At 42.2% G+C, this 14,291-nt stretch overlaps 1 protein-coding gene and 1 long non-coding RNA gene across 5 annotated transcripts in view; one reads left to right on the plus strand and one right to left on the minus strand.

The window, feature by feature from the left end:
• GRAMD2B (GRAM domain containing 2B) overlaps window positions 1-5,624 on the minus strand; it is a 58,438-nt gene extending 52,814 nt beyond the window's left edge. For 2 of the 4 annotated variants that reach the window (XM_036903196.2, XM_036903194.2), the window contains exon 1: window positions 5,403-5,624. In XM_036903196.2, coding sequence (XP_036759091.2) covers window positions 5,403-5,485 — 83 coding nt within the window. In that variant the 5' untranslated portion in view covers window positions 5,486-5,624. The remainder of the gene's footprint in view (window positions 1-5,402) is intronic. The other 2 variants (XM_036903197.2, XM_036903198.2) reach the window with 1 other exon arrangement.
• A 197-nt stretch (window positions 5,625-5,821) lies between these two features.
• LOC130680483 (uncharacterized) overlaps window positions 5,822-14,291 on the plus strand; it is a 150,906-nt gene continuing 142,436 nt past the window's right edge. The window contains exon 1 of the long non-coding RNA XR_008993505.1: window positions 5,822-6,034. This is a non-coding gene — a long non-coding RNA (uncharacterized LOC130680483). The remainder of the gene's footprint in view (window positions 6,035-14,291) is intronic.

Below are 14,291 nucleotides of genomic sequence, written 5' to 3' on the forward strand. Positions count from 1 at the left end.
CAACTGAAGGTCAGAAGACGTTGAAGGAGAGTTCTGCTGAAGCTTAGCAAATGGAAAAAACTCAGCAGTTTAAGGAGAAGAAAAGCTCTGCGCCAGGAAGTAGGATGCAGAAGCCCATGGATAATAAATGAGTAGTGGGCAACAGATGTGGTAACACCAAATCAGTAAGTAATAGTTAAATAAGCTGGTAGGTCACTAAATAGTTAGGGTATAAGATCCTTTCAGCATACATTAAAAACCAAGATGCCAAGTTGGATTCATGGAAATGCTCAGGTGCTGACACAGATGTCCGCAGGGTCCAGATGATGGAACAGAGGCTCACTTAACAGACACTAGTACATACCATCAGAAGTGGCCTTTTGATTTTTGATGATTTAGTTTAGTTACATGTTACGTCGTCGTCCCCCCCTCCCCTTTAGCATGTCCCAGACCTTCAACGGTGAGGACTAATATAGCCATGGCTTATGAAGAGGCGAGAATATCAAGCAGGGGAACGTGAATTTCTTACATTTCTCATTTAAAATTTAAAGCAAGCTTATATGAAACAGTTGACTTAAGTATTCTGCTTTACAGATGAGAAAAATGATGAAGTGCTAAGTAACTCTTGCCAGGGTCACACTTCTAGGGGAAAGTCAGATTTCAAATCCTAGTTTTCTAGAACCACTGTTCTAACCTCTTTATGCACTGTCTTGATAAATCAGCAGTTTCCTATGATGTTAACCTCAAGCCATCCAGCTGATTTGGTTTATTCAATTTCTTTTTAAAACATTTAAAACCAGAACACTATTTTTCTCCATCTTCTCCAACTCCTCAATTTAGTTGTTTAACAGAATTTCACTATTTTCTAAGATGTTATAATATTTTCTCCCTATCCCAAAGTTTATATTAAAAAGTGCACCAGGTAATCTGGTCAGATTTGGTGACCTGGAAATTAGAATAAAATGGGGAAAAATAACATGGACATACATGTATGGAAAGATAGATAATATAGAGATAATATAAAGAGATTCTTTTGCCAAATGGGCACTTTCAAAGTTTGGAGTTTAATACAAAGAGATCAGGCTATACTCAGGAACTGTCTCAGCTTCTCTCTCTTCCAACACAAGATATTCCCAACTTCAGTCCTTATTCTGTTTTGTCAAGTACCCCCAGCAAGTCACACACAAAGATAGTATAGTTAGATGACAAATGCTTTCACTGTGGGTAATTTATTTTTACCTGAATTCACTATGTAAAGTCAAAATATGTCCCTAAAATCATTATTGATTGATAACACCAGAGTTTCCTTTTAAGGCAAATGTTTATGCTGCCTACATCCACCTTCTCTTTCTCTCTCTATATGGAGTTGAACACATTTCATAGAACATAGAATTCTTATGGCTCAAGTTATCGAAGTTTAAAATTCAAATTGCATTACAAATATGTTACAAGTGATACAATTCATTACTTGAAATACGAATCAAGATAATTTTTGCCCAGAAATACATCAGCCTTAGCTTTAGTTACTTCTTGACATCCATTAAAAGTAATGTAGCGATTACTAAATCAGATCCACAACAGACTTTAAGTAGTAATTGTGTAGCTCATAAAATGTGTCAAAAAAGTTAGGCTATGTTAGAAATAGCTGTGTACGGGAACATAAAATTCAGAATGAGAAAGGTAATGTACATGGGGACAAACTAGGATCTCAAAAGGAAATATGCAGCTAAATGACCAATTCTTAGTAAGAAAAGGGGGATTTTAAAATCAAGTATGCACTTTGGTGAGGAGTCAATCTGCAGCCTCACTTCTAGCACAAAAATGAATAAATATGCCACAGCTTTTGGGCAAGTAAGGTATCTAAAAATTCTAAATGCTTATAGAAAATTTTATTATGAATTTTTAAAAGGGTAGAATTTCCCCTAAGACAGTCAAGCTGAATGTTCCATAAGCATATTATATAGCTTAATTGGGATGACTGGGATCTGAGCCTCTCCTGCTCACCAACAGATAGACGGTTATTGAAAGTGATTATGTGCTGGGTCTTCTGAGAAATTCCGTAAGAACAAATATGATCCCACTTTGCAATCTATTTACGGGAAGTTGATATACAATGGACTAGAGCGTGAGTTAATACACACGAACTTAAAACAGTATTTTGTACATACTACATGTTCAATAAGCATAACCTGTTACATTGCAGCAGCAGCTAGATTCTCTGGGGCTGATCCCATACACACAAGGTGAGTACTGATAAGGAAGAGATGCTACAGCCAGTGATAAGGGAAGGCTTTAAAGGAAGGAAAACTTGAGTTGACTAAATGGGTATATTAAGAAAAAAAAGAGAAGGGCCTGCTTGAGCAGAGCAATAGAGGTGTGAGAAGGGAAAAATGAAGGGAGCTTTATTCAGCACTACGTTTGGCACAATGTGTTCTTCTGCATTACCGCTTCTGAAGTAGAGGGCTGCCAGCATGACTGTCTGGCTATAAAAGATGTGCATGCTAGCTAGTATTAGGAAATGAGGTTGAAATGGTCTGTGTGTGTCCAGAGCATTAAGGGTCTCAAAGTCTTGGCAGAGGAGCCTGTATGCTGGAATAGGTCATGGAAGGCTGCCATAAACTCTGGAGTAGGGGAGGACAGATCAAGTATTGAAGTGCAGGCTCTAGAGTTGGGAATGCTGGACCTGCCTGTGAGCTGCTCTCTCATGCACTATGTTTCTGCCTAGCTGATGACGGCTCCAATCTTCAAGGTTCTCATTTGTCAAATGGGGATAATGATAATCTGAATGAAAATAAATGTGAAGTGTTGAGCACACTGCCCGTCACATAGCAAACATTCTCAATAAATGCCAGCTATTATGATTTAGGAGGCTATTATTAATTAGAATTAATTAACTCTAGGTGATGAGGCCTATGTGCGTGAAGTTATAGATGCAGGGAAATGGGGAGGAGCAAGCCATCCTAACACTCAGAAGAAAATGGCCATTGGGACACTGGATATCAACAGCTTTGAGCGTAGTGATCGTTAATCTGAGTTACAAAGTTCAAAACAGAGAAGTCAGAGTGGGTTTCTAAGCATAAAAATTTTGCTACTCAAAATGATTTCAAATAAGGATAATGCATCTATACTTACTGTGATAATGTATCTACTTCTATCTTAAAATTATTCATATTCTGTTACTAAAGCAAGAGTTTAGGAGCTCAGAAGAAGAGAGTGTCCAAAATCTTGGAATCAGTCAGAAGTGACCTCAGTAGGCCTGGAAATTACCACTTTGTAGGGAAAAACAAACAAAAAAGCCAATAAACCAAGAGAAATTGACCAAAGACCGCCCAGTGTATAAACATACAAACCGTGGAGAAGTTTGTTATAGGCCAGACTTTTTATTGTATCTTGTTTGTGTGTTCAGTGTGGCCAAGGCCACCAAGGTCCCTCGTGCAGTTAAGTCCCTTAACACTGTTCGTGGAGTTCCAGAAGGACAGATTCAAAATCACATTCATTCTTGTATTCCTTGTCATTACTGAACAAACAGTAGGTACTCCAATACTTGCTGAACTGAAATGAATTTCTGAAGTGGCCATTTCAAATGAAGAGCTGGCTTTTTGGGGCCTTGAGCTTCAGAGTGGTTATCACGTGCTACAAAATTATTTTCCCAACATCTAAGGAGTTTCCAAGTTAACAGAATTAGTCTAAATGCTGTAACAGACATTTTCAATCAATCAAAACATTTCTTTAACTGAGTGTCTAGACTACTGGGAATATGAAGATTTAAAACATAGTAGCTATTCGTTGGACCTGAATCATGCTTCTTTGGGTAACTGGAACTAAATAATGCCTTTGTACAGTTCTGGACTAAAAACGTAAAGTACTGGGTTCCAGTCTTGCTAGTGCCTCTTACCACTCCTGTTATCTCAAACATCTGAGATGGGGATAGAACTATCCACAATACCTCTTCTTCAGAGAAGTATATAAAAGAATTGAGTAAGTGCAAAGGAAATAGCTTATCCTTTTCTTGGGTTTGACTGATTAGCAGAGTTGTTTGGGTGAGAAAACAAGCACATTTTGTGAGGGTTAGACCTATAGCAATCTTTTTCTTAATTGTCTTCATCATTGAAGAGGGAAGAACATGAGCTGAAGCTGACAATGCTGAGGTGCAATGGGAAGAGCAGCCAAGGAAACCAGGCTCTGGAAGAGAATATGACCAAGGCCTTTGAAACAACAAATCAAAGCAGCTAATAAAAGCTAGTCTTCTTCCAAAACTTCAGCCGAAACTCTGATACACAGATGGAATATGCTTTTATAAACAGAAGTCTTCATGTGGAACCAGGCTGTTTTAAAAAATGAGTACGCTTTAATAATGAATGATGGAGACTGAATCTTCGCAGTTAAAAATTTTATCATCTTTTCATACTAGGGTCAATAAAGTACCCCCAAATAGCTGGGTACCAAAATAAAATCTGGCTTATTTCAATATTTACCTTAATATCACTTAGTGTTATAGTGATACAGAAAATAACCAAGCACCAAAAGATTCATTTCCTTTTTCAAAGAATGTTTGGGAATAACAATCATGTGAATGGTCATCCTTCTGTATTCAAGGAAAAAAAAAAGGAAAGATAAATGTTTCATTACAGGAAGCTAATTCTTGTGATAAAAATATTTTGAGTTTAAGTTTCTTAAACCAGAAGAGTTTATAGGTCAAACAATATGCAAATCCTATTGCACACATGAATCTTTTAAGATAGTCACAACTCACTACTGAAGTGTTTTAATGTATTACATATTTATTGGCTCCCCACCGCACTCCTAAAACCCTCTCTCCAAAAATACAGTGTCTAACAAGTTGTGTTAAGAATCTCAGCAAAGGCAGGCCTTCTTCCAGAGGGAGGAGAAAGCACGCTTCATGTTTTCCACTGCCCTGCCCCTCTCCTGCGGGCCAGCAGCGAAGGGGATGGGGGAAAAGCACCCTCAAGTTTTGAACCCAAGGACAAGATACACACATCACGGTGAAGCTAACGACCGGTTGGGCCTCCGCGGGACAACTGCATCTTCACACTCACGGCGTTAAGAGGTAGGAAAACTACGTGGTAGCGCTGTTTCTGGACACGGCTCAGATCTGAACGGTTTCCCCGGCCCCCCCCCCCCCCCTGAGAATCAGAAAACAGCAGGCGCGCTTTCGGCTCCCTCGGTTCACATCCCCACCGGGCTGCCAACCACAGTGCCTTCCTGAAACGCGCCGGTGCCCTTTCTCGACTAAAGAACCGGAGACCAAAAAAAAAAAATTAGGCGCCATAGAAGGAGTTCAAGCCACAGGGTTGTCCAAGTTCAACTTCCAGAAAACCGTCTGCACTCGGAACTCGTCCCGGCACCGAAGCTGCGGCAGCGCGCTTCCCGCCGCCCGGCTGCGTCCCGGCGGAGGTACTTACGGGGCTGAGCCAACTTTGTTGTCCCTCTTGGCGAGCACCTTGGCGGGCTTGGCGTCGTCCACATCCGGCGGCAGCTCGGTCATCGGGGCGGCGAGCGGAGGGAACCGTCAGCTTTCGGCGCCGAGCACCGTCCGGGGAGCAGGCCCTGCGAGCCGCGCTGCACTCATCCGGACCGGCCGAGCGCCCGGGCCGCCAACCTGGACACGTTCGCGCGGCCGCGATTGGTCCCCGGGAGCGCGCGGGCCGCGAGGGAGGGAAGGGGCGGGTCGAGGCGAAGTGACAGCCTTGTTGCCCAACCCGGGAGGCCGGAGCTGAGAAAAAGGAAACCTGTTGAACCAGTCTTCCCGGGAAAGGAAGCCCATTGGCCAAGCAGGTGAAGCCTTTGCCTAACAAGGCATCCTGGAGTTAGCCTCCCGGTACCTTGGGACTTTCTCCCTCCCCGGACAGCAAACTGTGGGGGATTAAAAAGGGGCAGCCAGATGCACAGACGGGAAATGGATACGGCGGAGCAAGGCGCTCTCTCAAGATGCGCTGTGCGCGCTGGCCCTGCCCTGCCTAAATTATTCAAACAGGATATTGCCTCATTGAGGACTGCTTCGGGGCTTAGGGAATAGGCTAGTGCAATAACAAAGGTAATGGGGTGAGGTGGTTGGCCCTTCCTAGTTCGGGGGTGGGGGTGGTTTGTCGCGGTGAGGGGTGTGTGAAGCATCTGTCAGCCGCTCCGTAGCAACCTGTGTACTCTGCCCCCAGCCAATTAAATGCAGGCCTCTTCTTCCCGCCTTTGGTGAGGTTTTTCACTGGTTGGTCCTGTCTCAAGTTTTACATTTAAAGCATCCACCGACTCATTTAGCAGATTTTTGAGTATGGTTTGGTGGTTTTTGAATTTGCTACAGAGTAATTGAGAATAAGAATAACTAATATAAAACCTACTGTTGGAAGTCTAACTTTAAAAAGATTTACAAGTGGCAATAGTGGAGCGTGACATGGTCGAGGAAAAATTACTAATTCTATTCTCTGGGGCTTCCAGTTCTTCATTTAAAATTAATTTTAGATTTAGGAATAATTACAAAGACTGCGCAACCATAGTAGTTACGGATATGTAAAAGAAAATACCTGCGCCTCTAAAGAACCTCCAATATTTTGGGAGATGCAAGTTCTTTCTAAAGTTTTCTTACTCCCTCTCCATTTGCTAGCTTACATCATTAGACTGAGAGAACAAAAGCATCTTTTTGTAGCCTACTTGCTGCAAAATTGATTTTCATAACACTTGAAAAATAAGTCAAAGAAAAATATTTACGAAAATTCCCTGAGAGTTGGCCCGGTCAGCTGGTGGGGACAATTCTGGGTGACCTGGATGCTTGGAAGCTGTGTCTTGGATGTCCATAACTGGCTCTCTCTGGGGACATTACTCCTTCAGCCTCTGGGTCTCTTCCCTAGCACCCACCACCCCTCAGGGATGGGGGTGGGCTTGGAAACCTCCAAACCCTGGGGAGGGGCTCTCCATAAATCTCAGGTGCCCTCCAAGCTGCCTGCACTGCAGAGCTCCCACCAGAACTAACTTCTTTGCCCACAAATAATTTTTTTTTATTGCAGTAAAGTACACATAATATTTATCATTTTAACCCTTGGTAAGTGACATTAAATGCATTCACAACGTGTGTACCCTCACCCAAGTTTTTTGATCATCCCCAACATAAACTCAGTAACCATTCCACAATAACGCCTTCTTCCTGCCTCCTCCCATTCTATTTTCTGTCTCTATGAATCATCTTGATTCTGCTCACTGTCTCTACGAATTTGTCTCTTCTGGGTACCTAATATAAGTGGAATCATTCATTATCGTTCCTTCTGTGTCTGGATTGGTTCACTAAGCACAGTGTTTTCAAGGCCCATCCAAGTTTGTAGCATTTGTAGCACGAAGCAGTGCTTCATTCTTTTTTAGGGCTGGATAATAACGCATTGTATATGTAGTCCACAATTGTTTATTCATCATCTGTTGAATGACACTGGCGATGCTTCTACCTTTGGCTGTTGTGAATATGCTGCTGTGAACGCTGAGGTACACATATCTGTTGAGTCCTGCTTTCAGTTCTTTTTGTGTAAATGCCTAGAAGTGGAATGGCTGGGTCACATGGTAGTTTGGTACTTAATGTTTTGAAAACCATGGTCAGGCCTTGTTCCATGCATTAGTAAGGGTGAGTATTTAGAGCCTCCCCAGCATGGGCTTCCAATTCAGTTAACAAGCACTCAGTTTTCCTGAAACTGGTTCTTCCGTGTATGAGGTGAGGCCATCCACAGTATGGTCTTACAAGAGAAAGGAGGGGAGAAGGATCGGAGTAGGGGCAGCTGGGAAAACAGATAGTCCTTTCCTAGAGTGGGAAGGAATTAGAAAGGAACAACTAAACTGCATAATATTACAATTTGCCTAATGCAATTTGCCCAAGTTTAAAAAACATTGTCAAACAGCTTCCTGTTTGTTTATTCTTGGGCTACTGTACAATAAAATGGGATGTAGTGTTTAAAGGCAGCAGCCAAGTGATGGGAAATTTCATTGTAGTGTGACAAAATGGAGACATCAGATTATAACTAAAATATATTTTAGTGTGCTCTTTGATTTTGCTCCAATAAAAGACCCTTTACTTTTCTTCCTCCAAGCCTCTGAAAACATAACTTCTTGTGTCTAATACCAAAGAAGAATTCTAGCTGGCACTTTTTCCAGTTATTAAAGCAGGTCTAGTAGAAAATGTCTAACCCATCACCCTTCAGGAGGGGGGAGCTTCTTGTTCAGCAGCTTAGCCTATGGATCTAATGTTGGTCTCTTTTTAACACTGATCAGATACGTTGTACATTTGTCCATAGTCTCAGGAGCAGAGTTCAAATCCAAGTAAGGTTGCAATGTATGGTGAAGTAGTTATATAATTTATAACATATTGCTAGGCATGTATTTATTAGCTGATCTAAGTGTGGTCACATGCCTGTAGTTTTATCATATCATCCGATGATGTTTTAAAAGACATTGATACTCGTAGCAAGATATAAAGTAGAAGCTCTGTACTAATTTAACTATGTATAATATTTAATAAATCAATGTCATAAGTCAAAGAATTCCAGGAACAGTCACAGACCATTCCTGTTTCCAATTTAAGGTCAATATCCAAAGGACAAAATGGGAAAAAGACAGAGTTCAGAAGGAAGCCATATGGTGACACTGAAGAACTTAATTGTAAGACATTTTTTAAAAAGTAAGAATTAAAGTTGAGAAGCATTATGCAAAGGGGACCTTTATTGAGTGATTTCTGTCAAATATGAAGGGAAGTTGCCTGATGAATACAGCTGTTAAACATTGGAATGGGAGCTGATAATAGGAATTCTCATACTATACAGGCCTTTGAAAATAATATTAAAAAAATCAAACAGAATGGTTCTAAACCACTATTTTCCCCAAGCCAAGTTAGGCTGCAGATGGGGAAATTTGAAATACTCTATTTTTCTCTCTGGGGACGAGGCTAGAATTAAGCTTAGCAGCTGTGCTAATAGGCATAGGCAAGAGATAAGGGCTTACTGGTCGAGAGGCACAGAGTAACTGGGAAACACTAGCATAAATGTGGTTTTGTGAGAAAGCAGAAGTCATAAAAAACCCTTCCAGTTTATTACTCTTCTTAAAAATTGAAATAAATGATGCCACATAAGCAATAAATTAAAATCTACCCTGGAGTTTAAAAATAGATGTCTATGTTTTCTGTATGGTAAATGGTTATAGATGAGAGCGTGTGAAGCTAGTGGGTTTCATGCCAGGATCTGAGGGAGTCCTGGCCTCTTTGAACTAGTGATGGGAGCAGCTGGGGCTTGAACTCAGGCCCTCTGACCCCCGTGCCTCCCCCTTACCACTAGTCCAACATAGAGCCTCTGCTGCATCACTTGGGATTCTCCCACTTGAGTCTCTTTCATCTATTTATGTTTTATATTAGATTCTATTTGAGGGAAGAGGAAAGGCTTGCCTGCTACACACTAAACAACATTTAAAAATCCCTGCCATCATTTTTCAGAGGGAACCCTGAGCTCCAGAGGGTTTAGTGAGTTGGCCAAAATGATCCCATGAGGATGAAGACCCAGCTTTCCTGACTTCCAGCAAGGTGGTTGTAGGGGTGTAGGAGAGTGAAGGGTACAAAACAAAGTTTGTTAATGGCAGAGATACATGCCTTATAGGAAAAAGAGAGAGAGAGAGAGAGACAGAGTGTGTGTGTGTTTGGTGGGGGGGAGCCCCAGGACCCTTAGATGTGTATAATATTTGTGGGGAAGGAAATGTTTGAATCAAGAGCTATCTTCGGTGTCTACACTTTGCAGTTATCTATTGCTGAGTAACCACCTCAAAGCTTGGTGGCTTTAAACAGTAATTAATTTTTCTCTCTAATGGTGTGGTGGATGACAGGGCTCAGCTGATGGTTCTCACTGGGGGTCTCAGGCAGGTGCACTCAGATGGTGTCCAGGGCTGGAGTCATTTGAAGACTCACCTGATGTGGATAAGCACTCCCGCGCCTGGGGCTTCAGCTGGGACGGCCGCAGCAGCTGGGGACTAGCTAGTATTTCAGTCTGTCTGCATGGCCCACCACATGGCTGGCTGGGGCTTCCTTACAGTGTGGTGGTCTCGTTGTGGTTGGACTTTCTACTCGGTGGCTGCCTTCCTCTAGAGCCTGTGTTCCATGAGACCAAGGTGAAATCTGCGAGGCTTCCTGGGAGGTGGCTTTGACGTCAGGCAGCGTTGCCTCTGCCGCACTCTGCTGGCCTAAGGTGAGCCGCAGGGTCAGCCCAGGTTCAGGGCGAAAGAACAATACAAGGTATGAATACTGGAGGCCATCACTGAAGGCCAGCCACCACAGTGCAGATAATAGATGAGGCCTCTGATTATCTGTATACCCTGTCGTGGGACCTGTGAATAAATGGGCATTTAGAACAGCAGATTTTCAATGCATGAGGCACAGACGTGAGCAACACAGGCAAAACCTGTTGTTGTGGCTCTTGCATTGTAGTGGGAGACCTAGAATAAAAAAGTAAACACAAATAACACAGTTTCAATAGATAGGAGATATAAAGAAAATAAAACAGCGATAGAGAATAAGGGAGGCCCATTTTACATGGGATGATGAGATAAGCCTCTCTGAGAGGTGTCATGTCATCTGAGACTTGGAGGAGAGAGAGGAGGAGGTGCATGAAGTCTGGGTGGACAGCTTCCCAGCTAGAGGGAAGAAGGTGTGTAAAGACCTCGAGGCAGGTCTGAGCTTGGCATTTTCTAGGAACAGCAAGGAGGCCTTTATTCTCCACTGTGCCTGGAGTGTGAGGAGGGAAGATCAGGTTGTCAGGACATGATCTTACAGAGGTATTATCTTCACTGTCCATATGTTTATTATTCATCCTCTTCCACAAGAATGGAATCTTCTCTAAAACAAGGAACTTGTCTGTTGTGTTTATCACTCTATTCACAGAGCCTAGTGCATGTTAGACACTCAAATAATATGCATCGAATAAATGAATGAATCACTGGATGGTTGCTTCCAGGCGCTCTAGATGACCTGAGAAATTCTAATGTTGAACGGTATTGACCACCTTTTGCAATTTGCAGGGGGAGAAAAGAATGAATGAAAAAGAAATATACCTTAAACCTCTCTTGCTTTCCCTCTGGCTCATGGTACTTATTGCCTGTGGCTGGTCCACTGCAAGTCTGAGAGCTCTGGGAGGTCCTGTGGCTCCCAGATGGTCTAGCTCCAGAGAGTCCAAGAACCACTGTTTATAACCCACAGGCAACAATTTAAAGTTTTGGAACCTCTCCTATTTTCTTAGAGAAACATTCGCACAGCTCCTTCCTGTCCTTGTTTCGGGGTCGAATGAATGGTCACACCGTCGATGGGAGGACTGGCCTGTTCCTTCCTTGGGGCCTGGTTCGGCAGCTCCCCTTCCTCCCCTTCCCTGTGTATTCCGAGATGCTGCACCACCAGCTGCTGTTCTGAAGCAGCTAATATTTAATTGCTGTTGAGTAGTTTCTCCATGTTACATGTTTTCGTACCACCAACTGCCTTTTGATTGCCTTCTCTGATTTTTTGTTCTTTTTACATACTTTGAATCTGTTTTTCCTTCTTGACAATTCCTGTTAGCATTTTGTTACTTTCTCTTCCAGCCTGTTTTATACGTAGTACTATTTGTTTTAAAACATTGTCTAACAAATAAGCTGGCAAAGAAGGAACAAGGGAAAAGGGAATGCAGAAAGCACCAGGCGACAAAGAAAAGTTTGCTGTTTCTCTCAAGAAACTACAGATTTGCTTTTGCTTTTTGGTTGAATCTTACATATAGACCCTTCACTTGAGGCAGATCGTGCTATCTGCCCTTCCTTTCTTCTAACCAGCCAACATTTTTTGATGTCTTTAGGTACCAGGCTATAAGCTGGGTGATGGAGATTTAAAAAAAAAAGCACCTGCTTATTATAAGTGAATTTGTAGTCTGGTGGGAAAGACAATAAATAGATACATACCAAACAGACACACACAGAACCTTAGTCAAAAATGATTGTGTTCATGTGTCATAACCAGACCCTTGGACCAAGTGACATCGTGATGTCAAGTGATGGGAAGGAGCAGGGCACGGCCATGTGATGCTTCAAATTCCTGTGTTTTGGGTCACATCCAAGTCACCTCCCCCACCACCTCCCCGCACCCCCTATCTGTATAACTTGTCCAAAAGGCCCTAGACTGGAAGTCAGGAGAACTGGGCTCTAGACCAGGCACTGTACCTTGTGCCAGAATGTGAACATATTAATGATACAGCATTGCAGTAAGAATGCTGGCCTCAAGGAAGGGCTCTAGACCTCAGGGTTGCTGGACTATTGCTTTCTACCTTCCATAGCCTATGAAAACAAGGGGAGAAAGAAAACTTTTTTACGCAGCAATGTTGCATCTACCAATTGCAAAATGGCAATTTTAAATAAACTTCATGATGAGGGAGTAATTATTGAAATTTGTTTACTTGGGGCTTTGTGCTCCTCTGTATTAGTTTTGACTTGTAAAACATACCAGATGAAAACAGAATGTTTCCCTGTGTGTTATGATCACAGACGAATTAGAACCAGAATTTAATTCTTACTTTTAATAGTAGTCAGTCAAAGAAATAAAATGAAAATTTCATCTGTCTTCCATATTGAAAAATATATGGTAAGCTCTTTAATATAACACATATTAAAGGTAGAGTCAAAAGTCAGAAATGCTTGGTCCTAGTGAATCTCAAGCCCCCAGATTTCAAAAAAATGTTGTATACATTTGTATCAGACACTACAGAGAAACAGGAGATGAGATCTGGGGGCAATGGTCTTGGCCCCTAGCTTCCCAGTGGTGCCCCCCAGGTAGTCCTGCATCATTTGCGTTTCTGTCCATGGTGTGCAAGATGTTGCCTGTGGTATTCTTTGAGGAAACACTCCCCTGTTTGAGCTAGTTAAGTAGAGTTGTCCTGGCAATAAATGAGCCTCACTGGGGAGGGGTGCTGGGTAGCACAAGGGAATGGTTAAGTCAGACTGGTCTGAGAATCCGAACGTGCATCTTACTACCTTGGACAAGTGACTTACATCCTGAAAGCCTGTTTCCTCATCTGTGGGGAAAAAAATGGGAATAGCAGTAGTATCTGCTTCATAGGGGAATTTAAAGAGCTAATGTCTATAAAGAAATTAGTCCTGTATGCCAGGTACATACTAAGCACTCAATTTATATAAACTATTGATTATCATTATTACATTGTTATTGATCAGAATAATTTTTTAACAAATTGAGGGTATTGCCTCCCTTGGTTCATTAGCCCTCATTATTTAAATATCCTGTGGAGTATTATGTCACATGCTAGAGGGAGTTACTAAAGCTACAGAAGATGTAACCTCTGCTCCCCTCCAAGTCCTCAGCCCTCTTCAGGCTGATTTCCTTGTGTCAGATGCCAAAGCTGCATCCTTGGATTAGTGGCATTGAAAAGGCTAACTTGCTAGATCTCAGCTATCATCTCTCATGTGTCCTGAATTTTTTCCTCTCTCAGATGGCTTTGCCACTGTAAAATCTTTAGCTTAACTATGAAAGAGTCTTTGGAATTGAGAGCTAATCAGTATGGACTCTTACATAGTGGAGGCTTATGATAGCTAGGGTGACTGTATGCCCTGGTTTGTCTGGGACCATCCTGATCTGGTCCTGCTGTTCTGATATAATTATAATAGGGTCTCCTTTCATTCTCAGAAGGTGCCCCTGTTTGGAAAAATTATTGATAGCCAATCTATAGTGTTGACCAAACTAAAATATCATATTAACTCAGGTATTTAGACTAGGCACCTAGCCACCCAAACTCTAGGATCTGATTGCTTTGGTGCCCACCAGGCTGCCCTGTAGCTCATTGTACTCCCAACTTTATTAAAGGACCTGAGAGTTATCAGAATGGTAGCATGGAAACAAATGTATGAAGAAATGTCAAATGATCACAGTTCCTCAAAAAACAACTCAAAGCTCATGCTCCATTGACAACAGATCAGAGGCACATCTAAGCATGGAATTGATAGCTTCATGACCCAGCCAAGATTTGGGTTCTAAGTGACTCATTATTACTATGCACCTTGACTTAGCTAACCACCAGGCAGAATTTACAATTAGTCCTCATTGAGTCACACTTAGGTTGACACTGAGGTTGTCAACAATCTGGTTTAATTCCCTAGATGCTTTCTTTAGTCATTTTCCTCTGAAAGAAAGAAATGGGCCAACTGACTCTTCTACAGTAAGAACTCTAAGGCTGCCGCTCCTAAGCCCCAGACTGTCTTTTCAGTTTTCTACCCAGTGAGCTAATTCCTTAGTGCCTTGGGTATCTAATGGTTACTCTCCTGCC

This window comes from Manis pentadactyla, chromosome 13, assembly GCF_030020395.1.
Source record: "Manis pentadactyla isolate mManPen7 chromosome 13, mManPen7.hap1, whole genome shotgun sequence".
Classification (NCBI taxonomy): Eukaryota; Metazoa; Chordata; class Mammalia; order Pholidota; family Manidae; genus Manis; species Manis pentadactyla.